The sequence below is a fragment of the Molothrus ater genome, chromosome 7 (genome assembly GCF_012460135.2).
Source record: "Molothrus ater isolate BHLD 08-10-18 breed brown headed cowbird chromosome 7, BPBGC_Mater_1.1, whole genome shotgun sequence".
In the NCBI taxonomy this organism is placed as follows: Eukaryota; Metazoa; Chordata; class Aves; order Passeriformes; family Icteridae; genus Molothrus; species Molothrus ater.
Window position 1 is genome coordinate 28,318,280 of NC_050484.2, and position 26,054 is coordinate 28,344,333.

The window sequence follows — 26,054 nt, forward strand, 5'->3', positions numbered from 1 at the left end:
TCTTGCAGTGAAGATGTTTGCAAACGAGGATTCACTGTTATTATCGATATGCGGGGATCCAAATGGGATTTGATCAAGCCTCTCCTAAAAACCCTTCAAGAAGCCTTTCCTGCTGAGATTCATGTTGCCCTGATTATAAAACCTGATAATTTTTGGCAGAAGCAGAAAACAAACTTCGGCAGTTCCAAGTTCATCTTTGAGGTGAGAGCCATGTAGAAATTAATTGTAAAGCATAATTTCTGATAAGAACTTTTCTTCAGGTAAAAACCCCCTGTGATTGAAAACAAAAAAAACATCTGAGTGCAGGAGGGGGCTGATGTCCTGGCATCAGGTTGTTTTCTGAGCACATTGTTGAAATGAGTTGCATATTTCATCCCAGAGGTTAACATAGTTAATTTTGCTGAGAGGTTTTTTTTTGGTGGTATTTATTTTTTGTGATGTTGCATTAAGTCTTTCCTTTGTTTCTCATAGGAAAAAAACCTCAAAGAAACCACAACACCAAATCCATCAAAATAATAAAGATACAGTTTTCTAGGTGCAAATGTATGAGTTTGTTAGTTTACCTCTATCCATCTTCCACTAGTGGCTTTTTCTAAATTTTCACCTCTTTCATTTAATTTAGATTTATAGCTCAGAGATAGCATTAACAACTTGTGTGAATGATAAGGTGCCTCAGGCATGTCCTTTGAGAAGTAACCAGTATATAACTGCATAATTAAGGTGAATTTTACTAGCTTTGTTTTTGATGAAGACAAACCAGCTGTCTTCTCTGTAGCACATCAGTTTTCTGTGAATTTCAGCTTCTTGCCCAAAAAGAAGCTGAAATTCAGGTGCACGAAGTGCTCATACATCAATCATGCCATGCCATTACTTAGTCAATGTATTGTTTTTTAATAATTCACTGAGAAACACTTATATTGTTGGCTGTTTTACCAATCCATTAATTCAGAGAGACACAGAGGTTTTGCATCTCTGGAAGGCATAAGAGAATTTGGTTATAGCTCTTAACATTTACTGCAATGGAAGACTGTATTTAAGAAGACTGTATTTAAGTATATATTAAAGTTTTGTTGAAGTCAGTGTGATATAAATGTGTCCTTATCTTCAACCTGTTCTTGCAAGGACCCTTGAATTGCTCTGTGGAATTAGATCAGTGTTACTCATTAACACAATTTTTCATTGTTATCACATTTTAAATGCTTGTAAATTTTTACCCCTGTTTCACAAAATCCAGTCAACTCATAAATTTTGCTTTGATTAAATAAGTCTTTACACTCCTTGGTACCTTTGAGGACAGATAAAGTAACAGAGTTCAAGTATGTATTTTTAAAAGATTTGTTTGATTTTAAAATTAATAAATACCTTCTGGAGGCTTGACATATATTTTTATTATGTGGAGTTGTTGTGATGATAGCAAAGAGTAAACTGTGACCAAGTTATGCTTCATGTTTACACCTCTGAGTCTGTATTGTTTAAAAAGCTCTGGATTCATTTGCTGGAATGCATTAAGCATATTTTCATTTTGTGTGTGTTATCAGTGTCTTTGAGCATTAGTCTGTCTGCAGGGCTGTTCACAGGGGTGTCCAATGGTTCACAAATTTTTGGGTTGGAGGAGGAGAGTCAGTGCTTTCACTATGTATGGGACCACCTGCAGACACTCAGAAGCACAGAATGGTTTGAGTCCTTCAATTCCATGATTCAAACAAAGATTTCCTGAGCTGTGGTCCACCCTGCAATATACACACCACAGTCAAGGAACTTCTATTGAAAGGATTCTTTTAAGGCCAGATTTCTCTTTTGAGCTAAAGGGAGCATTATGTGTGTGCCAGGGAACTGTGGGACCCTTAGTGGACTCTGATGAGTTGGATTTTGGGGAGTGAAATTCTGGCAGTGTTTCTGTGTCACAGTCCAGAGTGAAGCATGTACATAGATCTTCACCCAGAGAGAGAAAGAAAAGTGCTTGTTTGATGTATGTGGATTCCAAAGTTTTCTGTCACTTTGAGGAATGGACCAGGCAGCTTATTTAGCATTAATTCAGAGGTGCCTTCAAGACTATTTTCCTTCTCCTGCAGAAGAAGGCTAAACAGTGGACGGCACTTAGAAAATTGATTTCAAAAAGAAGGATGAGCAATGCCTAGGAAACCGTATGCACCTACCTGCCTCACTAAAACTGTTTTCATTAGAGTTTGAAGAACTACATAAAAAATCAAACCTGAATAAAGAACATTTCTGCTGAATTTAAGAAATGAAAAGCCTTTCTACTGTCTCATAATGTCAAATTCTCTGCATGATTAGAGTAATGTTTCCATTAGCCTGACAGACTGCAGGGGGATGCCCTAGTGTTAGCCATGAAGAGAAGTATTTCCCTGACAGGCAGTTAAGCTCTAAATTGAATTGTCTTCAAGGTTTCAGTGTCAGGTCAGGAGGTATAAAAATTTGAAAATGCTCTGAAGCAGCATACTTACCTTCCCAATGTTTGTTTGCTCCTCCCACTGTCCTCCCTTTTCCTCAAAGCAAGGAATATTGCAAGAACATTTTTAAATAATCTTTCTCCTGAAATTAAGTTCAATACAATCTCAATTTTAATATATTGCAGAACGCCTGATATTTTTGGATGGATACAAATTGGAAGAAAAAGCCTATTGTTAACCTTTAACCAGTGGCTAGCCTACTATTTTGGACATAATTTAGGATTATGGTCAGGATTTTAGGTGTTTTTCTTTGTAGATGCCTTCTACAAGAGTTCTGTGATGATTGGGTGCCTCCATTTCTGAATAGCACAAGCTCTGACATTCTTTAGAGGCCTGATCTTTAGGGGATAGATGTGCAGTCACTGATGAAGAGAAAAGCCTTTAAGGGCCGCCAGCTTGGGTGTTAACATGAGAGCACTGAAAATCTCTAGTTACATATGAAAGCCTATGCTCCTAATTTCAGAAAGTATTTTGTCTAAAACTAATGGGAAAAGCTATCAGTTGCTGTGTCCTTAAACTGTAATCTGCTTTCCAGACACCCAGTGCTTTTCTCCATCACCAGTTACAGTGTCTGAATGAATTAAAACCATTTCTCATTGATCGTGTATGATTCGTGAGCAGTACTTTCTATTGGCAATAAATTCTAGTTGTTAATACTTCAATGACATTTCACTTGCACATTGATTTTAGCTTAATTACATTAGAAATTGCTAATATGAAAGAGTGGCAAAAAGTCAACTGGAATAATATGGAATAAGAAACCCAACTGTTAAGGCAGTTTGCAATACCTGTTTCAGTTCATATACATGAAACTTTTGCTTCTGTGTAGCTGCTGCTAGCTGGGGTGTAACACAAGAAGCAGAGTGCTTGCAATGCCCTGTACCCATTTAGTGAACAACCATGTCCAGATATCCAAAAGCTGCAGTAAGAAGTCTTCAGTGTCCAACTGGGCTGATGAAATCTCTGGCAGAAGCATTTTCACTACATGTTTTTGATAGTCAGGCCAGATGAAAAAGATAGGCATTATTCCAGTAAATATCACATCTTTTAATGAGTGACTAAATAAATAAATATATGCCGTTAGAAGCAAAATTTTCTGTCCAATTAATGTATTAAAATTAAACACAGGCCTTGACATCCTTTACAATGTTCCTTCAATTATGGATTGATGAGGAAAATACTTGCTCCATGCTGTTTGTGGGTTGTGCTGTTAATTCTAATTGGATGGTCCCTGATTTAAATGCTGTCCTTTTCCCTTCCTTAGACAAGTATGGTGTCTGTGGAAGGCCTGGCAAAGCTTGTGGATCCTTCTCAACTGACAGATGAGTTTGAAGGGTCCTTGGATTACAACCACGATGAATGGATAGAGCTGCGTGTCTCCTTGGAAGAGTTTTTCAACAGTGCCATCCATTTATTATCGAGGCTGGAGGATCTCCAGGAAATGTTGGCTAGGAAAGAGTTTCCAGTTGACGTTGAGGGCTCAAGAAGGCTGATTGATGAGCACACACAGCTTAAGAAAAAAGTGATTAAAGCTCCTGTGGAAGAACTGGATCGTGAGGGCCAGAGGTTATTACAATGCATAAGGTCCAGTGATGGTTTTTCTGGTAGGAACTGCATTCCTGGAAGTGCAGATTTTCAAAGTCTTGTGCCAAAGATCACCAGCCTTTTAGACAAGCTGCATTCTACCCGGCAACACTTGCATCAGATGTGGCATGTCCGCAAGTTGAAACTGGACCAGTGCTTTCAACTCCGGCTTTTTGAGCAAGATGCAGAGAAGGTAGGGAGTAATCTGTTCCTTTTTTCATGTTTTAAACAAGACTCTATTGCAAGGGTGACCGTTTTTTTCTGTAAATGCTAACATGAGGTGTTCATCACCAGTGCAAATTTCATGTTGCCAGCAGATACACTTTACGTGACTCGTAAACCAAATTCACCCAGCTAACTGTAGCAGGCATAGTAATATCCAAGAGTAATTTTTCTGTGTTGCTTTTGGTGAAAGTTAATCTGCTTTTCTGTCATATAATGAGTATATTTGGTAGACATTAGCACAAGGCCCTGGCTTTTTTTTTTCAAGCTTCTTTTACTAAGCTTATGAATATTTTTATCTTCTTGTCACAGCACCGAAAAGAGAATGTTTTTGCGGTTTGATTCACTATGATTATTGTTTGCACTTCTTGGAGTCTGTGGAAAATTTCAAGTATGGGTTTCAGGAAATTTACTTTAGAAAACCATGTAGCACTAAAGTCTTGGCTTTCTTAATGCAGAAGTGCTTGGCACCTTTTTAGGTGGCACATTTAAAATTCCAGGCCACAGAGGTGGGGTATTCTCAGGGGAAGGTACTGAGCTCTCAGACTTGTGTCTATCTAGTCTGTATATCCATCAAAAGCACCAATCTCTGAATCTTCTCTACTTAATGTATTATCCAGTTGTTTCACTAATGTGTCTGCCTGGACAGACCCAGGAGGAGTTGCAGAAGAAAAGCAGACTCATGAGCAGGGGGATCTCATGAGGACGGTTTTTTTAATCAGGTACTAGTTAGTGTTATTTTAAAACATCACTAAGAAGCACGTGGCTGAAACAAACTTAATCTTCATTAGTGCAGAACAAGATACTTGACATTGGTTTTCAATGCATTTGCTAAATATTTCTAAGACTTGCTAGGACTGAAAAAGCTCCACCATTGTATAATCAATCCTCCTGTTGGGAAAACCTTGAATTCAGATGAGTCCCTCTAAAATAAGAGTCACTGCAGAGCCGCTCAGGGATGCATAAGAGCAGAGTTTTAATTCCAAATGCTACAATAGTAGCATTCTCCCTGTTCCTTCTGTGTCATATGCTACAAGGAGGACTCTCCCTTCTGTCCTTCCCAGCAGTGGCTGTACTTTGGTTAGTGCATCACTTTGGATTTTCAATTTCTTTGGGATTATTCAGATGACCACTGCTTATTAATATAATTGTATAATTTATTAATTATTCAACAATATTATTAGTGAATTATTATAATTAATAATGTTAAAAGCTGAAAGGCTCCCAAGCCAAGTCAGTGTTTGAGATGTCCTTGCTGCCGAGCACTGTTCTGTGGCATTGAAGGAAGTCTCCAAGGAGTTTCCTTTCTACCTCCTGCACAGGCATGAAAGGATGGTTTGATATAAGTCTAGGCAATGCAACAGCAAAGCTCTTTGCATATGTTATTCTGAGATTTATATGTATAAGGTCTAGGCAAGTCAGAAAATACATGAAATTTTTGAGATGAAGGAAGAAACAGAATGTGATTTCTGCCTTTGTAAAAGTAGCTGTCTTGAGCAATTCCAGTTTGACAAAACCAGGATTCTGCTCTTCTCTTCTTTGTCTGCCTCACATTAACTAAACATACAATCAGCTTCTCCCTGCTCAGGCTCTGCTTCCCTTTTCTTGACTTCTACATTTTCTTAAAGAATATAAAATATTTTCTTGTTTTATATTCCCAAATCTGTGCTTTTAATCTTCTCAGTTTGTGAGTCCCTAAAATTCTTCCCGGAAGGGTTTCAGACCCTTTAACATCACATTTCACACGTGTAGACTGATGTAAAACATTGATGTGCTTTTCCTCTGTAGCTGCCTTTCTCAGGTCTCTTTGAAGTAGTCTCACCACCTCAGACTGGAAAGTACTTGTTTCATAAAATGTCCAGAGCTAAATCCAGCCCGAGTGCTGTCTCCATGTAGAAATAGCCACCACTGTGTATTGAATTTTAGAGTTTCCAGGTACCTTCACTTTCTCAGTTGCATTCTACTCAGGTATGGTAGCAGAGCCCAGTTACTCCTCATCTCCTGGAGAGAGAGACAGCTCTTTTTGTATAACCTGGACATGTAATTTAGTTCTAATCAAATGATAACTCTAATAACCTGTGAAAGCTCAAACTCCAAGATAAAATTCTGAACATAAACAAGGTTTCAGGGTCTTTTAAAATATCTCTCTATATTCATTTGATGATATTTCAGGAAACCTGTTCCGATAAGAAGAAAATGGACAAGGACTTTCATTTTCTGGACATCTCTGATTTCAAAAATTTCAGGTGTTCTCATTGCCTGAAAAGTTCCTTAAAAATGGGGGAAAAAAGGGTCACAAGGACTAAAACACACAGTATTTTAAGGAAGATTAATTTTTGAACCCTTTGGTACTACAGTACCCCAGGTTTTAAAAGCAAATCAATTCACTTTTCTTCCTCCTAGAGATCCCCTGTATTAGAACATTTAGAAATGGCAGACACTGCCTGGACACACAAAATATTTAAATTACATGCATTACAACTTACAGAAGTCTGTATAGTTGTGTGCTGAACAACTCATATTATTGCCAAAATAAACAGAGGGGATGGCAGGCAGAGCCTGCGCTTCTCCCACTCAAATCAGTGAGAGAGAGCAGGGCTTTCTGTAGAGAAACTTTGTCCCCATTCGGGCCTTTAGGGTTGTACTTTCCTGTGCTGGGGCCAAGGGAAAGGAAAAGTGGGGCTATCACATAGGCACAAGCAGTGCAGTGAGATTGAGTCTCCAGATGGAGACTGGAAGCTCCTTGAAGCTCAAGTCAGCAGGCAGGTCAGCCATGTGGGGAGCTTTGGCAGAGGGGTGTGAGGAAGTTCACATGCTGTGCAGTGCTGACTGTAATGATCTGCTGATAAATAACACATTTCAGCTGCTGGCGAAGCCCTGACCCTCACTGTTCAACAAATTTATTCCTCGCCAGCTAATGGAGAAATACATATGTACAGATATATATAATTTTGAAACTAGAACTGAGGCTTTACTGTGTTTTACTGGGTAACAGGGAAAATATTTTTAGTCACCAGTAACATTAAAAATATGTCCCAGTCTAAATTGAATATTGTTTGAAACAAAAACCCCACAATCAACGTAGATCCAAGTATTGGAACTATCTGAGAAATGATAATTGGTTGGTGGAAATCTGGACAGGGAGAAGAATTCAGGCAAGAGTCCACATGTTTTACACTTGAATAAATACCAAAAAAAGACAAAAATTATACTTACACTCTGTACTTTCCAGCTTTTCTGGAAATCATTTGTAACTGGCACCCAATTTGACTTTTGTAGGAATTTCCACATCATTTTCTGTTGGTTCCACACCAATTGTACTACCCCAACATGGATGTGAATGAAAACCATCTATCATGACGTAATCAGCGTTGTCCATGTTAAGTATAAACAATACAGTCACCAGCTGGACTGAGCTGAGGGTCTGCACTGTAAGCTGCTCACAGCAGAGCAAGGAGCTGCTCTATCACTGTGGGGGTCAGCCCCAACAGGAGGCAGAGGGGGCTTGGCGTGTTCTCTCTGTCCTCACCTCCCCTTCTGCTTCCTGACTTCCCACACAGTCCACTACACAAAGGAGATCACCAAAAGAAGGAGTTAGAAAATGCCACAAGTGAATTTCATTGGAAGCTTGCGGTGGGAGAAACATTTTATTTGGATCAGGCCAGCTTTGTAGAAAGTCTAGTGGCAAACCACAGGCCACATCTAGTCTTCAAGGAGCAGTGAAGTAGCAGGCTTACAGTTAAAACCATCAGCCCCGTGTAAACCAAGGCTTCCCTTTGAAAAACACAGCTCTGCCAGTGATTTTCCCTGTGGAGCAGGCGATGGGAAGCTGTGCAGGCTGCTGGGGCTGCCCTGGTTCTGCTGCTCTGCAGGGAGAGGGAGCAGAAAGCGTGGATAACTTGCTGCTCCTACCCCACAGCAGCTGTAGCTCCCATTTCCCAGGTGATGTGACCAGCCTGGAGCAACAGAAAGAGTTCACTGAGTGCAAGAGTGATGGGAATGTGATTAACGATGCAAAGTTCATGGATAGGAGACCGGTTTGGAGGGGGGTATAAGCAAATGGTTAAGAGGAATAGGGTGCAGTAACAATTGCAGCAGTTCTCCTGCATCCTGCTCCCTGTGCTGGTGTGGGCAGTGAGACCACAGCACTGAGGCAGACACTGCCTTCCTCCCTTCTCACACCCACCTCTGGCCCCTTCCTCAGGCAGGTCTACTTGAATACGGGAACTGATGTGTTATTCTACTGAGTTGGTGCTATTAAACTCAGGCCCCACAGAGTGAAATAAATAATGTGACATTTGGTTTCTCAAGGAAGAAAGTCACAGATATGTCAGCTGTACTTGACTCCTGTCCAGTGTACAGTTGCAATTCCTAATGAAAGTATTGGGAAGACTCCTATTGTCAGCATAAACACATTACACCCATTAACTAAAGGTATAGCCATTCTGAAGTGCCAGATGAAATTTAGGAGTTCCTAATTTAGAATGCCACTTAACACTAGGGAGAGTTAGTCTAGAAAACTACAGAGAAGCTCTAGCTCAACAGCAAAGTCAGTGGGAGAGAGGAATATCCAAGAATATATAATCCAAGTATTTGACCATGCTCATACTGGTTTTGGAGTGTTACACCTGCCAAGGGTTCATGTTCCTCAGAAGGAAGAAATGTTCTGCAAGCTACTCTTTGTCTAAAAAGATGCAAGATGGCTTTGGTGGATAATAGAAAGCAAAATGTGAAAATGCATTATGTGATTTAGGTGGGAAAAGATGGCTTTAAAGAGGAGACATTGATATCTTGATGTTTGAGAGAAAGGAAACTATCAGTACATTTGTGATTATATGACATCCACTTCAACTGTTTTGTACATTACTTCCCCACATTGCATTTGAAAATTCTGATGCTGTATGTTCTGTAATAAAATGCATTACAAACCTGATGATATGATCCTTCTTGCTAATAGGAGGCAGTTTATTTTATTACAGTCCATTAAGTAGAGCAATTGTAGCTGCCCTTTTAGTCAAGGGAAGCATTTCCTAGAAATGGGTCCTAGCTGACTTTCTGGAAAAGCAGTGTAAGAAAGATTAAAAACCAACTTTGCTTCCTTTTACATTCCACATCACCTCTAAGTTTTCTTCTTTTAGCAGTGTCAAAAGACCCTTGAAGTGATGCATAAAGCAAATGTATAGAGTTTTCCTTTTTGCAACATGTCATATTAACCCTTAAGGACTTGCATAATTCCACCAGGCACAGCACCTGGGACAGACTTCTCTGACTGAGATAAAATCCACTTAGTGAAGGACCATTTCCTCTCTCTTATTTCACTGCTGGAAGCACTTGGTTTCTTTGATCTGTGCTATGTGCCATATATACAATCACCTCAAAGATTTCATGTGAATTATTGGCTTACAATTACTGTGAGAGGGATGTGTCCCAGGGAGTGAGAATGGGAAGCCAATGAGGAGAGTTCTGAGAAGGTGGCAGAGGAACCTTTCATATGTGAAATGAATAAAAAAAGAAGGAGTTCTGGGGAGGTGGTTAATTAGGACTGGGGAGGAGGCAGGAAGCACATTAAGAGGGGACAGAACCACAGTCAAGATTAATAATGAGAGCACATCTGAAGTACATATGCCCTATGTGCTGTTTGACTATGAAGGGATTTGTTACTGAATGAATAGTATTTAGCAGTTAACAGTAATAATCATACAGGCATAATAATAATGGATTAGACATGGAATTTTGTATAGGATTTAGATTTCATTTAAGTTACGTGAACCCTGAATTGGTGTGCAGAACTCAGCATGCTCTGGATTTTCCATCTAAGTACTTAGACCACGAATATCAGAACAGCACAGTGAGTGAGCATTGCAATAAGGAGCTTTCCTGGAGATTCTGAGCACGGGGGATGTTGTTAGACCTGAGGTAAGCTCTGTAAGACTTCTGCCATGAAAGGATTCAATAAGCTTAGTGTCTTCTGCAGAGGTATTTGACTGAGGGTCTAAGTGAGACTCATTTAAGCATGTTTCTGTCAGCCTTTTTCAAATGTTTTTCAGAGATAGGATAGGGCCTTGGGGTGCAGATACTGCCTGGGAATACTGGCTGTCATGTTTTTGAACATCCACATGTTTGCAGAGAGCTTTATAAGAAGAGTGGCCAAGAATTTACTGCTAAGCATAAATGAAATCTCTGACCTGTAATTCCAGAATAGGAGTTCTCAGAGGGCCAAGTTGTTGGTGATAGCTACCCCTCTCAGCCCAAAGCAACTGCTTCTCCCTTCAGGTGAAACAACTCAGTTTCAGATTAGTTTTAGCTGTAGCCCTTATCTAGTTGCATTTTCATGCTCAAGGTCTCCCTGAGTTGTCTGCTAAAAAGACAGAGGCCAGGCCTTGTAAAGCAGAAAGAGTTTCAGCTGCTGTTGAAATCTGTGAGGGACTCAAGGTCTCTATCAGTGCTCCCAGTGACAGCACTGAGTGGGCTGGAGCAGTGTGGCATTCCCTGGTCCCAGCTGCTGGCTCTGGCTCCAGCCCTGCTGGTGGAAGGGTCAGCCCTGGCCACCCACTTATGGTAAGGAGACCAAATCTCCGTCTGTCCATGCTGGTGTCCCCATCCCAGGATTCCAGTTATGTTCACATCTGCAACATTTGCCAGGGCTTTCAGTAGTCTTGATATATAAATAATGAGCTTTGAAACCAATTCCTGACACAAATGGTTCTTATTTTTATTAGATGGAATAAATATACAGATCTCTACATTTATGGATCTGGAATAGACATTGCTCAAGAGTCTTTGAATTTAGTCAAAGTACTTTAAATTGCCTTAACATCTTTGTCTTTTTTCATGCAATGGACTCTTGAACAGAGCACATAGTGTCTGTTCTCTCCTGAAACCTTGTTTCCAAATCTGGCATCTTCTCTCCCATGCTGCCAATGACAAATGCTTTATTTTATAATCTGAAGTTTCCTTTAGCATATGGTGCCTTTTTTTCGCTATAGAGATTCTCACTAGACAACTGTTCATAAAATCAGGCTTGGGATGGCAGTGTTGGGAAGGAAAGTCAGCTGTCAGCTGAAATAAGCTGCCATGTGGATAGAAGGTCATCATGTCACCCCATGCTTTGTACTTAACCCACTCTGAAACTAAAACAGCAAAGGACAGGCCCCATGTTCAACATGAGGTGTTTGCTCTGGCACATCATTTCTAATACAGTCAGAACACAGAAAATAAGTGCAGATAGGTCCCTAAATTGTTTGATTGGCAGACACCATTTTACAGTATCGGATCATAAATTGTTGGAAAGATGATTACAAAGGTGATATGGAAAGGAGGCTTGAATTGAGGCTGAGCTTGTGCATAAACAATAAATACTTGAGTGTGTGTTTGTATGATATCTAGCACAGTGAGGTCCTGAATCTGACTGGGATATTGGTTGTTTCCAAAAAGGAAATGCAGATTTTCAGTTGAGAATGGCCCTTGGAGATGTAAAGGTATGAAAATATTCCTATGGAACACATACGTATACCCACAGAGGATTTGGGTTGCTTTGGCATATACTGGGAATATTCTGCTTCACTTAAGCTGTTTTGAGCAATAACTCTTCTGATAGCATCAGTCAAGGACAGACAAAAGACCAACGCAGGAAGTTCATATCAAAGGGGGAAGCTGTACATCTATTCTTAAAAATCTGTGTGTTTCCCCAGATGAACCTATGCCAGCTCTAATCACTTGCATTTAATTACTTCACACTTCCTAGAACAAAGGAGACTCTAATAAACAGGTGAGAATTGAAAGCATGTAGCAATAACTCTATTGTAGCATGTTTTAATTAACTTTCAGTGTTTATTCAAATGTGTTCTTTATCATGTTTTTTTTCTGTAGCATTTTAAATTAATTGAATTTTTGCTACTGAGTACTGCTCCTGCTTTGTCTTGAAGCACCTCAGTACTCGTTGTCATAGGTAAGCCACTATGAGGTGTTCTAATGCAGCTGGATAAACAGTACAATGTTCTGAATGTATCTTTACTGATATTTTTGGAACCTCAGTGGTGACATAGCAGGTCATCAATTTCCTGTATTACTTGGGTTTACCTGGTCTCAGATTATTTGTTTTTAAACAAGCCAAATAAAAGAACAAAGTTTGCCTAGAAGCAGAAAAAACATTATAACAAGGGGTGGTTGTGCACAGAGCATGTGTTGACAGCTCGTTGTGATGCTGTGAGTGTAGATGTCGTGCTAAAGAGATTTCATAGTGGAATCTGCACCTTCCCTTTTGGAGGCTCTGAGAGTGACAGCTAAACTGTGTCAAATCTGCCATTTCCATCACCTAGCCAAGTGCACCAAAGAATCCTTGGGGACCTGTGGGGGCAAATCTTCAGCATCTATAACAATAAATGACTTGCAAACCCCTTCATCTTTAATAGAAGGATGAATCCTGCCTAGCCTGCATCTCTCATTTCAGAACCTGCATGCTGGCACTTGCTGTCTTTGCAGGCTGCAGTTCTGAATGAAAGATGCTGACATCTGCTCTCTTTAATCAGAAGTCACTTTCTGACAGGTTGCTAATGCCATCTGCAATTTTTTGCTCCCAATGTAAAGTGAAGAGTTGTCGGAGCGGGAAGTAATCCTGGTGGCCTCTGTGGGAAGCATTCATTACTTTGACCACTGCTGGTCACACTTAATAAGATCCTGTTCTTGGTACCTGTAGTGGGGAAAAAAAATTTTTTGCAAGATCGGGAGATCATTATAGATGTTTTTAACTTTCCTCAAAGCACAGAGTTTATTTCTGCTAATTGGACTGCAGAGGAGTCCAAGTCCAGAGGAGTCCCTTCGTTATTAGTGATGCTCCAAAGGAGCTTGCAGCTTCCCCACCGTGTCAAGCCTGCTACTTTCCTATTTATCAGTCAAGACCAGGGGGGTCTTCCCTTGTTATGCCAATAGCATTGTGAAGGTTTGCTTTTCTGCCTTTCCATCCATCAGTAGAAAGCTTGGGGACAAAGCTAATAACCACAGGACAAACTCACAAGTACACACCAAATGCTTTGTGCTGCTCCTACAGCTGAAAGCAGCTACAAGCCCCATTTTGCCATCTGGTTTGAGGAAGTGTGGGATTGCCTTGCCTGCTGAGCAGAGCAATACAGGGATCAGGGTAAATATATATATATATATCAGAAATGCTCTTCCTTGTGGCTGTGATTCTAGTGGTGAATGTCACCTTCCATTGCTGTAACCATCACTTCTTTCTCTGTGACAAAGGGGCAGGATGCTTTTGTAGCCTCCTGTTGACATTTCTGTTTCTCCTGCAACAAGTCTGCTGCTGGTTCAACAGCTCTGAGGGTACAGACTTCCTCCCTTAACACTTCCATGACCCAAGTTCAGGCTCCAGAAGCAAAGAACACAAGAATCTTCTCAAGGCATTTGTACTAATTTTTCAGATGTGGACAGCTGTCCATCAGGAAGGGCAATCTTCTGCCAGACACTGATTTCTGTTGAGCTGGATTGGCACTGGAGCAGCAAAATTAAGTGCAAAGGATGCATAGTTCAAAGCTAAAAATTGGGAATTAAAAACCACAGGGGTTAACTGCCTTGCCTCCTGTTGCACAGGAAGCCTGTCCTGCAGTGGGAGTCCCGATCTGATGTGTAAAATAAACATCTCAATGCTTTCCTTCTTTCTATATTAATTCATTCTGCCCTGTGCTGCCAGATCTGGTGGGTTTTTTTTCTTTTATTGGCAGATAAACCTGTTTCCTCCATAGCACTTGGAATTGAACCTGATCTTTTTGATGGGAATGTAAAATTACTAACAATGCCTCACTCTGCTGCTGCAGCTCGGGGTGAGGAAGAGTTGCGCGTTTCCTTCATGCTGAGTGTGCCCTGTAGCACAGTTACCGTCGGGATCCCTCGCTTGTCAGAGTGACCCCGAGAAAGGTTCGAAAGTCTCTTTTCCCAGCCTGGTGCTCGAAGAAGGAGTCAGAGCTCTTCATTTCTCGGTCTCAAGGTTGTTTATTGTTTCTTATCTATAAAATTCTTCCTCCTGCCCTGCTGAGGTCTGTCCAGCAGGACAGTTCCAGACACACTGCCTGCCCCTGGGGCAGTGTTATGTCTTTATACTAAAAACTATGTGTACAATGTTTACCATGACTTTCCAATACCTATCACCTATGTTAGACAGTGAGCTTCTACTCTAAAGCAATCTGTAAGTGCCAACATCACAGCAGAAGATGGAGGCCAAGAAGAAGAAGGAGAAAGGCTGGACATGCCCAGTTCCCTCCATCTTGCCTCCTGAACCCCCATACCAAAAACCCCAAATTCTACTTTTCCACCCCGTGATAACTTCACTATTATTCTACCTAAACTGTTGTGGCATGCTGGTCTTCATATAAGGTTGGTAATTTGCTTCATGGGTCATAATCAAACCCACAGGTGTTTTGGGCTCCGTGCCAGGGCTTCTGAGCCCCCTGGCAGGGGTCCTGGATGTCCTGGACAGCCAGAGGAATGTCCTGGGTTCCCGCAAGTTACAGCATCTGGGGCCACTCTGTCCCACTGACACTGGGGCGTCCAGCACAGCTCGTGACCTCTCAGTGCAAGGGGCACAGCCAGCCCTGCCCAAGCCATGGCTCTGTTCCTGCTCTGTTTCCAGGCTCCAGCAGCAGCCGCCTCGCTGCCCATGAGGAAGCGGCTCCGCAGCCGCTGTGGCTGGAACTGGAACATGGTGTGCTCTGCTATTTGTAGTTTCCTGCTGCCGACACTGGATACGCAGTTACTATTCCTCCTGCTTCCTCCTCGAACATTAGAATGGGTCCAAAAATAATTGAAGGCAGTATGTTCTGATGGAATATTTTTGCATTTGCAGAAATTTCCTCCTTCTTACGCTTGCCAATTTTGATAGGGAGCATTTTGAGACTGTTTCAGCATCTCCGAGTTGGCACCGCTGGGAGGCACAGGAATGCTCCCCTGATCAGTATGGCACAAAAATCAGTTTGGGCACATGAATACAGACTTAAAACTCATTTTTAAGGATGATTATAGCATGTTTTAACCACAAAGTTCTTTAGCTTTAACTAATGAAGATGAGAAGACCCAAATGCTCTAGAGGGTAACAAAGCCCACACATCTAGGCAAAGATGAGAAAGCTGGGTTATTTTAAACTTATTGCTTTGATCCTCAAAAAGGTTAGGTGGCAAGAGACTAGCTGTCAGGAAATAATGTAATTAAGCTGTACATGAGGTTCACAGACTTATTGTGCAGCATCTTTCAGATGTAGCGATGTGATTATTTCTAAATGAATGTCTTCCTGGCCTGGCTGAAATGCTTTCAATGGCCCACACTTGGCAGTGCTTGGGGTCTTAAAAGTGTGTCTTAAATTACCCTTTATATCTATTTATAGAGAGCAGATAAAGGTGGGTGTACAGCTGAGAGGTTGTCTTCTTTGGAGCTGGTGAGGGTTGAAGAGGAAAAACCAGTAGCATGGTCTGTGGATAGCTTCCAGAAGTATCAGTGTAATTTTAAACCAGGTGGCTCTGACTTTTCTTCTTACAAATCATGCACATTACAGAGAATGTAATTCAGAAATATTTCCTTGAACCCTCATGTCTTGCAAGACCCCTCTGTATTATTTGGCACCAGAGTCCTGGATGCCTCATGTCCTGCACAGGTGCTGAAGAGGTGTCACAGATAAAACAGTCTTGAATTGAGGAATTTTGCTCAGTTTAAAGCTTATGAACACAAATTTCTGATCTTGATTTGGGTGTTGAAAGGAAAAAGCAGGACACACTGCCATAAACACCTACTTTTCACCAGCTTAAATTTCCCTCATTTGTGTCTTGGTTTATACCTAGTCCATCAAAAGTTTTTTGGTGGGCTGGTGGGCAGCAGGGCATGTCAGGGATAATATTCACATAAGTTTCTTTTTGCTGCTATTACAGCTATTCTCTGATTCTTATTTTTTTCTTCTGCTGTTGTTCCTTAGAGTTCCTGCTCTGACATGGGCCACTCGTCCCTGAGGTGTGACACCACAGTGTGTCTCCAGCACAGTATCCCTCAGCAACCCTCATTTTCTTTCCCTGACACTTTGTGTCCAGGTGTTCCCTGTCTGATGGATGTTCTGGCAGCATGGTCAGGCACTGGCATGTGATGATTCTCCCTGATGGGGCCTCCCCTGGTGCCAAAGCTGGTAGGAAATGGGTGGAGGCAGCTCAGGACTCCCTGAAGGCCACCTTGTGAGATCCAGGGGCACTGCTGAGGGAGCAGTCAGGTGTTTAAAGCTGTGGTTACACCCAGCTGCATTTCTGGACCTCAGACACAGTGGGTTTGGTAGAGGAAATGCCACAAATCTGGTACAAACCAGCAAACATCTGTCTGGCTGGTTTGTTCTTAGTGGCAGCTATTTGGACTCACAGGAATGTTACACATTCAGCCAGGAATAGAACCAGGGTCTATAACAAAGTCACCAAACTCCTACAGCATTTTCATCTGAATGAAAATTTCTTCTGAAAACTGAAAGGAAGATCCCCATCTGGGGAGGAAATTTTCATAATTTACACTGTGTTTTCCATTCATATGGCTGTTTACTGTTTATATCTTTTAGTATTACATTTCCTATCCAACCAATGAATTAATTTCCACCTAGACAGCAAGCAGTTTTCTGTAGATGATCTGTGCCCAGAAAAGGCCATTTCCATTTTAAGGAACAGTGAATCCTTTCCAGGAATGCTGGAAAGTGTTTGATGTTACTAAGTGTGGTGGAAAGGTGCAATATCTAAAAAGCAAGCAAACAACGCAGATGTATAAAAACACACCCAGATGTCATTAGTTGTATTTATATGTTCAGGATCTGTAATTTTCTCCCACCTTCAACAATAAAACTCCTACTTCTCTATTCAACATTGTAGGAATCAGATGCCTTACTTTCTACATGGCTGTGGCTTGATATGTGTCAGGAAAAAAATACACAGATCTCTTACTCTGGCATTTAGTGGGAACATTCAGTGTGAGTATGTTGGAAGTGGTGCTCTGCTATAAATACAAAGCTATTTGTCACGTCACACATCTTGCTAATTTTCGAGTGGGTTGACAATTGGGCCCATTGTCTGGAATAATTTAATGTGCTGTAGCCTTACTTACTGTACTCTATGAATCATATACACAGATATTCATAATGGAAAAACTGTGTTCATGAAGCATTGAGGTTTACACAAATACAGCTGTGGGTCTGAATCTTCAGCTGGTGTAAATTGGCCTTGTTGGAACGACACCAATTTATCCTGGCCATGGACTGCACAGAGCACATGTGAAAGGGAAAGATCTGGCAGAAGGATTGGCTTGTCCGTCACCATCTGTAAACATGAGACAAACACAAAAACAAACACAACGTTGCATTTAGGCCCTGGCTTAGCAAAGCATTTAGATGTATGCAGAGTTCTACTTTAAAGCTACAAGTGCTTTGATTTAATTAAGGCTGTATTTATAAAGTGGCAACAGGAATTACAGCAGATTGGAGGTTTTTTTTATTGAAACAATTTTCATAAAATTTGTTGATTAATGAAAAAAAAATTAGATGCGCTATCAAAGTTTTCTTTAAGTCCAAAATTTATTCTGGAGCCAGTACCCTCCTACCTGAGCACATCCATTTTCCTGGTCACTGTGGAGGTATTCAGCCCACTGTAAGAGCCCTGTGGGCACTGATGGACATTAATGACCAATCTCACTGCCAGCTTTGCCACAGCTCTGTTCTGCCTGGCCACAGACCCTGCTGAGACAGACACTGATCCATCAACTCATTTTGTGGCATGACCTGGGACCTCCCTCATTGCTGTGGACCTGGGGCAGTATCTGAGCCTGGTTACCCTCACTGGGCCAGATCCTGGCCTGCTGGTTGACTTCATAGCTTAAGCTTGGACTTGCCTTGTCACCAGAACTTGTGCAATGTCCTCTTGCTTAAGTCTTGTTGCTGTCAGTTGTAAACCTCAGGGGCTGTGGGAAGGCTCTGGTTAATGAGCCCCTGTTCTACCTGCTGAATCTTTATTTCTGGCTCCTGATCCCTTTGGGACCAGCTTGCCTAGACAGCCAGCATCAGTCCTCTGTTCTGCTGAATTTAGCTCAGGGGCTTGACTGGAGGGATTTTTCTGTATTCCAGGTAGAGCTCCTGAACTTCAGGCTGTTGGCATTTCCCATGTGCTCCTTCCCAGAGGTGTTGCACTTCTGTTGGCCTTTCCCAGACGTTTAGGTGACCTAGACATATGGCTGGTTCCAATTAAACTGTAGTTTTGATTCTAGTCTGGAGACACTGGGGGAGTTTCTTGATTGCCTCTTATAAAGTTAGCTCACATGCAAATTTTTCCTGGATCATGCCCTTGCATGTCAGTAGACTATGTGTGTACCACAAATCTGTGACCCAGTATTCTTTTTGTTCAAATACTGGCTAAACTCAATTGCAAAAGATGTAAGAAATATGCCTTGATTTTTTGTTTAATTGAGTTGTTGAGAATACTTGAACTCCCTTAATGAGATAGGAATAGACCTTGTAGCTGGAAACTTTGTAAACCTCAAGAGAGGGACTCTGGCAGTTACTGTTGTGTGTGTGTTATTGTTTATATTGTGGAAATATATAAAATGAACTTGCTTAGCTGTAGATGCTCTCAGAGTGGAACTTTCCACTTTCTGTTGTAGATTATTCAGTTTAACACTGGCTGGACAGTTTTGAAAATACAAAATGCACATGGACTCTTAAATGGACATCTCTTTAATAAGCACTGTATGCTTACCTCTAGCATTTCCCAACCTGTGAATCATGGATATTAAGTTCCTTAGTGGTTAGTAAAGGTATTTGATAAACAGATTTATTCTTTGAAGACCTTAAGTGGCTACAGTGCTTGCCTTGAAAAAAAATATGGGGTCTACAGATTGGAAGAGATTGGAAAGCACTAATCTAAAAGGGATTTCATCTGGCATATAATTTCTGATCTACCCTCTCCACAACTACAGGCAGGACATTCTTTTACGTTAACATTTTTTGTCTCTTTGTTAGCAGCATATGGAGGCATATTGAGAGAATGCATTTATGACTACCTGGATTTCAAAACCCTGTCTTGTATTTTCCCTAAGTGCTCTTGAACTTGCTTTTATTCAGAACATCATCAGAGTTGTGCTTGTCAGAGCAAATCACATAAACACTACTGGTCTTTGTCAGTATTTGTGCAGGGAACTACCAAGAGAAAAGATAGTGAGGCAAAGCAGAAGGTACTGACGTTGATCCAGCAGCTGTTGCTCTCCCATTTTTGTATCTCCTTTTCTAGAACTGATGCCAGAAGCACTGCACAAGTTATCCTAAATGATGTCAGCTGGAGTATTTCCAAAAAAGAAATAAAATCAACATTTCACAAAGTCCTTAGGGTTAGTCCTTAAAATCTCAGTTGGGATTGAAAGATATCCATGAACTACAAGTGCAGAGAAAGATTGTGTAAGAAGCTTCAAAAGAGTTGGGCTGTAGTAAAACAAACAGCATAAGAGACAGTGACCCCAACTAGTCCACACTGGAAAAGGTTTAACACTTGGGAGAACTTTTTTAACTTGTAGGGAAATGTTGACCTAAGAGAAAATGTGTATAAGCTGGACATGAGCCTTGTGTAGACAAGAGAGTATGTGAAGAGCTCAGTAACAGGAGCAGAAAGTTTTTGGAATTGCTTGTCATAGGAGGAGCTGGGCTGTAGCACTTCACTAGCTTTCAGGTGGAGCTTCATCCCTTTATGAAAGAAATTTTATGCTTTGGTTGGCTGCCAAAAGCAGTGATTGGACTTGACCTGAATGTCCCTTTGGAACTGTTTTCTTTATATGTACCCTATATTGTTCCTCAAGATTACATGGCTATAATGGTTATCATTCTGCCCTTAATTAACCATATGAGTTTGATATTTATGGCTCAGAACTTAGAAAGAAGATGATTTGCTACAAGCCAGTTCATAATTAATTCCAGCCCTAGTATGGTGTTCAATAGATTTGGGATTTATTATTTCCAGCATGTATAAACAATTTCATTAATAAATATGTTCGGTTCACTGGCTGCCAAGGCCATGAGGACTGTAATCCTCCCATCAATACCACTGGCATGGGGTGTGCTGCCAGCCATATGCTGGGCACATCAACCTGTGGTGCTCTGCACCACTGTGTTCAGAATCCAGTGCTAATGCTCCTCAGCAAGCACTGACAAAAGCCAGAGAGCAGAGGTTTTTATCTGAAATTATGTTATAAATCTCATTTTAGCTGATGTAGAGCTGGACTGTGCACAGCCTGCATACATGCTGTTCCATATCCGTGTGTTTCTTGTCTGTTCTCAAACAGCTGTTCTCACCCTGTACTCACTGGCCTGCCAGATGTTACAAATCCAGGGAAAATATGGAGTCACATTCTCCCTCTGTAGGACTTAGCCATGACCAGCTTGAGTCCTGCTGTTTGGTCTAACACTTAACCTGGATTTTCTAGTAACTCATCAACTATGATGACAAAACATGAGGTTAAGAACTTGTTGCCAGCAGGACTGATGCTGGAGTTGTAATCTGATACCCTGATCTCGAGTGAAGTTGCCTCAAGACCACATCTATAATAATTACTGGTGCTTGTATGATCACTAGTGACAGTGAGGCTAGATTCTTAAAATGCATAGGGAAGAGACCCTTTGGATCATTCTTAGTTCTTCTGACTCTCATAAAAGACTAATTTCCTTAATTAAATGTAGCACTTCTCGTTCTTCAGCACATGCATTCAATTTTCTTTATGTATTTTTAGAAACAGGTCTACAAGAGATAATCACACTGAAAGTTTATCTTTTTTTTAAGTATGCTTAGTCCCTCCCCCTGCTTCCCAGTCACTGGAAAACTCCTAAGTACTTAACTGGTCTCCAGATTATCTACAGCAATGTGGAGAAGTTCCAGTCTGGGAGACACTGAGGACAGTTGGTTCATGTGTTTTTAGTGATGTAATGTCCAATCTTAGTTATTCTGTGCTGCTGTTTAGTGTGAATTCATGACTGCAGGAGTGATTAGAAGGCTTGAGAGCAGAATTATTTCACTGGTAGTCAGCATGACTCCAACTAAGAAGTAAGTCACAGGAATAATTAAAGATCCATTCATTTTGTGATAATCACTAGACTAGGTTTGTTAAGAGAGTCTTTTTCATGGATGGGATGAAATCAATTGATACAGGGCTGTATAGCAAAGTTAGAATGACACAGAAAATCTGTTTGCTGAGACATTCTATCTGGCCTAAACTGATCTCACGGGGCACATTCTCCACTCTTTGATATTTATTGTATTAAAAACTCATTCCTTTGACAGGGAAACTGACTTGTCAAAGGATCTTGAACATTTTTCCAGGAGCCCACATTAGCCCCTTGAAACTGGGGCAGTCCTTGCAGGGTTGAGAGAAACAGCAATAGTTGGGTCGTTGCCATGTTCACATCCGTAATGGTGCGTTTTAATTAAACAAATGAGGGAGCACACTCGCTTCAGGAACACAGGAAGCATCAGAGTTTCTCATGTGGAAAACAGGTTTCACTTGAAAGCTTTCAGGAAATATTGCTGGTAATATGGGCCAGGCCAGACAATGCTGACAAACCTTCATATCAAAACCTCCTGGCCACGCGTTGCAAACTCTCACGGCACCATCACAACTCACATTTCATCTGATGTTTCAGAGTCTCAATTTGGAGTCACATTATTAGGAGAAAATTTTGGAGTTTTTGGTCAAAGAAAAACGTTTGAAAAACACAATCCATTGTATCTCAAAAGTAAATGACCCCATTTTTAGGCATTTATTTAAATCCCATCATTTTTAAGGAAATCTTGTGACCTGTGGTACTGTGTAATACTTACATATTTCATTATAGAGGTCTATTGCTCAGTGTTGCTCAAAATTCTTGAAGGGCATCCTTTAAACTGTTGTTGTTATATTTCAGCTGATTTAATAAGACAAAAAAAAGGCAAATAATCTCTTAAACTTCCTTTCTTTTTCATAATAGTTTATTATTTTACATTAAAAGGGAGAAGCATGGTTTAACTTAAGCTAGGTTCTCATCCTGCAATAAGTGTATAGATTAGATAAAGGAAATGCTCCCTATCCACAGAACAATAGATTACTTGTTTAAATTACTTGTCTTAAAAAGATCCTGATTTGGCTTTGCTGAGCATAAAATATTAAATTTATTGTTTATTTTTAGTGGATTGCTGCCAATTTTCTTTTCCCTGTCTTTAGATTGTTTAAAACATAAAAAAAATATGTTCTCATCAAACGTATATCTACTTACAAGAAATCTCTGTTGGTCTTTCCACAGAGACATAAAATCTTGTTGTTAGGACTTGAACTTGTCTGTAATGGAAGTTTCTTTTCTTTCTTACCTTTATGTTTTTCCTGTCCTTTTTTTTTTTCCTTTAAGCACACAAGTGTGGCAAATTATGTTGTGCTAATGTTGTTCATTAAATCTTCTCTCTTCTAAAGGGAGAAAATGGAATCAGGTGAGAAAGCTTTAATGTCTCCTCAGGTGTAGTAGGTAGTTTCATTCTGTTTAATTGACAGTAAAGTTTGAAAATTCTGACCTCATCCTTGCAAAAATTTTGTTACTTATATTTCCTGAAAAAAAGGTGATAGGCCTGATCAGCTCCATTGGTGGAAAGTATCCATGTCATTGATATTACTTTAGACTTGCATCTTTGTAACTTGAACCAAATTTGGCTTTTAGGACTATTTATCAACAGAAAATACAAGGCTGATGTAGACTCTCTAGCTGCACGTGTATTTTCATAAATAAAAGATTAAGAACTCAGTCATATGTGACAGTTTCTTGGGGACCAGGTCAGTGTAGTGTGTCTGGTGACACATGGAATGTTTATTTTTCTTGTGTTGAAAGGGATATTCAGTGTTATTTTTGCAAATCCCCTCTGTACAGCAGGGCACTCCCAAGCTGGATTGATTGCTCAGCATGAAATGCTGTTTTTTCCTGCAGGAATCTTTGGTGACCCATGCAGGGCCATTTCTCTCCTCTCAGGAGCCCCATCTCCACAGGGAATGGGCAACTGACCCTGAGCAACTGCAGCAACAGAGCAGTGGGCTCTGAGTGTTCTTCAGCTGTCACAGGTCAAAAGTTGTTATGCAGTGCTAAAGAACAAACCAGCTTTTTATTGGAGGACATGTAAATGATATAACAAAGATTTGGACTGATATTTGACCCTAAGGTGGTTACTTAAAAGCTGCATCACTGCCTTTTTACCTTAAAACACCTAAACTCTTTACACTTAAAACTCTTTCTCTAAGACTATCTAAGACCAGGGGCTGCACTGACCTGACCTGTGCAGCCTCCATAATTAGTTTTTCTTTTTTGTAATGAATTAATGAGTTAAGGGTGTTTTTTAATTATTATTATTATGATGATGATGAAAGAGTCCTTATTAATGAACAGTTCCCCAGGTTACTGGATGGAAATAAGAAAACAGGGTTTTAAAGGGATTCTGCAAAAACAGTATTTTTAGAAAAGGTCTGAGATTGCAATTGCCTGCAGAGCTGCAGTCAGGAGTAAAGAATGAAAAGTTCTCACTTTGAATGCATTTAGTCTCTAGCACAACACAGAACAAGCTAAAACATAAATGCACTATCTCTTAGCTGACTTGTGACAGCTTATAATGAATGAATGGGCTGCAGATTGAAATGTCATACTGACTTGCTTCTGAATAAGAAATGAGTTTCATCAGCTTTATTCAATATATTTCTATCTGTGTCTGAAGTACTGAACAATCCATTTTGCTTGGGAATACATTTGGAAGTGGAAGAAGTTGAAATGTGTGCTCTCTATAGATATTAATAAAATACTTTTTTTATTTTTTTTCTCTTCATTCCCAGAAATAGTAAGTGGCAGAAAGGCTGGGTTCTGACTTTGAGCTTGGAAAGATCTAGGAAATAAAAGTGTAGGAAGTCAGCTGGCTATTTGAATGAAATATTTGGAAACTTTATATATAAATAAAAAAGAAAGGAGTTTGAGAAAATTGCATCACTAATATTTATTGAATTTTTAGTCCATTTGTGAATTAAAAGTACTTTATCAACTGCTAGATCTTTGGGCAATGAAGCAATCCCTGATTACAGTTCCCTCTGCTGACATTTTTCTGTATATGAAATTCCCATTACTTATAGGACAAGACTGTGGGATCAAGCTTACTGAATAACATGTTTAATGAATTATTTTTCCTGACCTATCAGTCTGTTAATAGTGAAATTTGGTGATAACTTCAATGCTTCCATTGCTCAGCAACAGTTTATTTTATTGAGGATCATAGGTGAGATGATTTTGGCTGTGTTGCATACATGTCTATCTCAGAACAGGATTTTTATATTTTGCACTGTCTGTTACTGTTTCCCTTCTTGTCTAACTCTGGTTTTTTTACCTCTCTCTGTGTGAACCCTTCTAGATGTTCGACTGGATCAGCCACAACAAGGAGTTGTTCCTGCAGAGCCACACAGAGATCGGTGTGAGCTACCAACACGCCCTGGACCTGCAGACACAGCACAACCACTTTGCCATGAATTCCATGGTGAGTTGAGGGCACTGTGAGCAGCACAGGAGGGAGGAGAGGGCCAGCACAGGAGGGAGGAGAGGGCCAGCACAGGGGGCCACATCTCCAGTGAACGAGGGACCTGGGAGAGGCGATGTAAGGAAGGTCAGGCTGGATGGGGCAGCAGCAGTGTTGCTCTGTCCAGCCAGACACTGATGTATGGTAACTTCCTTGACTTAAGAGCAGCTCAGTCCTGTGGAGTTTGTTTACATTTTGGAGAGCAAATACATTATTCTTGAAGTTTTCAACATTTCTTTGACTGGGAATTAATGAGAGCTGTAGGATGCACTTTAATAATTTATACTTCTCTCTCCACAGAGGGTGGAGGTATACACCTTAAATATAAGGTACTTTTCAAAACCTTGAAAAGGAGACACTAATCAAGCTGTCAGTTGTGGCCACAGTGGGATTTTGCCTTTTTCTGTTGTTAATTGGTCAGAACTTTTGAATCCAACTCAATTTACCTTTCTTTTTCAAAAAAGAAAACCATCATTATAATCATTATACCTTTTAAAGTGCTTTGGTCATTTTCTTATTCTTTCCAGACATAAGGTTATTTGTCCTGGAAACTGCCCTGCTTTCAGCACAGAAATGAGGACAGGATGTATTGATGTTTTGATCATTGCAGTGAGATGGCAAAATGCACGCATAGCCCCCTGCTGCAACTGTGCAGTGCAGAGATGAGCCCTCTCTGAACACTGTCAGCTACAGCAAAGCTTGCTCTGAGTGAAGCACTCCAGAAGGTGAAACCTCCTCCTGCTGTGCAGGGTCAGGCTGCAGCTGCAAGGGGCTGACACCTCAGAGGTGGTTGAAGTTGGTGGTGTAAGGCACTGGAGAGCCCCCGGGGAAGGCACTGGAGAGCAGCTGACTGAAATGGGAAAAAGAGATCCTGACTACCCCAGGAAGTTGAGGACCCCACATTGCTTTCATCAGGTTACAGGCATTAACCCTGGGGTTCTGGCCAAATTCCAGGTCAGGTAATTAACTTCTCTGACCTGAATTCCACAGGTCACTTCCACCTAGCTAGCTATTCCTCACTTCAAGCCCTGTGCCTTGCTAGGGCATTGCATAACAGTGGGAGATGAGAAATGTTTGTAATGCCTATTAATGTGTTTATTGTGATTATATCAGAGCAGAGCACTCAAAGCCAGGCTCTAGGCACCTGATAGTTAAACTTGCCCTCACAGTGCCATCTAGC

General features: G+C 40.7%; 1 protein-coding gene across 8 annotated transcripts in view; it reads left to right on the forward strand.

The window, feature by feature from the left end:
- KALRN (kalirin RhoGEF kinase) overlaps nucleotides 1–26,054 on the forward strand; it is a 465,026-nt gene that overhangs the window by 188,120 nt on the left and 250,852 nt on the right. For all 8 annotated transcript variants that reach the window (XM_036386498.2, XM_036386501.2, XM_036386502.2 and 5 more), the window contains 3 exons: nucleotides 9–201; nucleotides 3,736–4,248; nucleotides 24,713–24,835. In XM_036386498.2, the coding sequence (XP_036242391.1) occupies nucleotides 9–201; nucleotides 3,736–4,248; nucleotides 24,713–24,835 (829 nt within the window). The remainder of the gene's footprint in view (nucleotides 1–8; nucleotides 202–3,735; nucleotides 4,249–24,712; nucleotides 24,836–26,054) is intronic.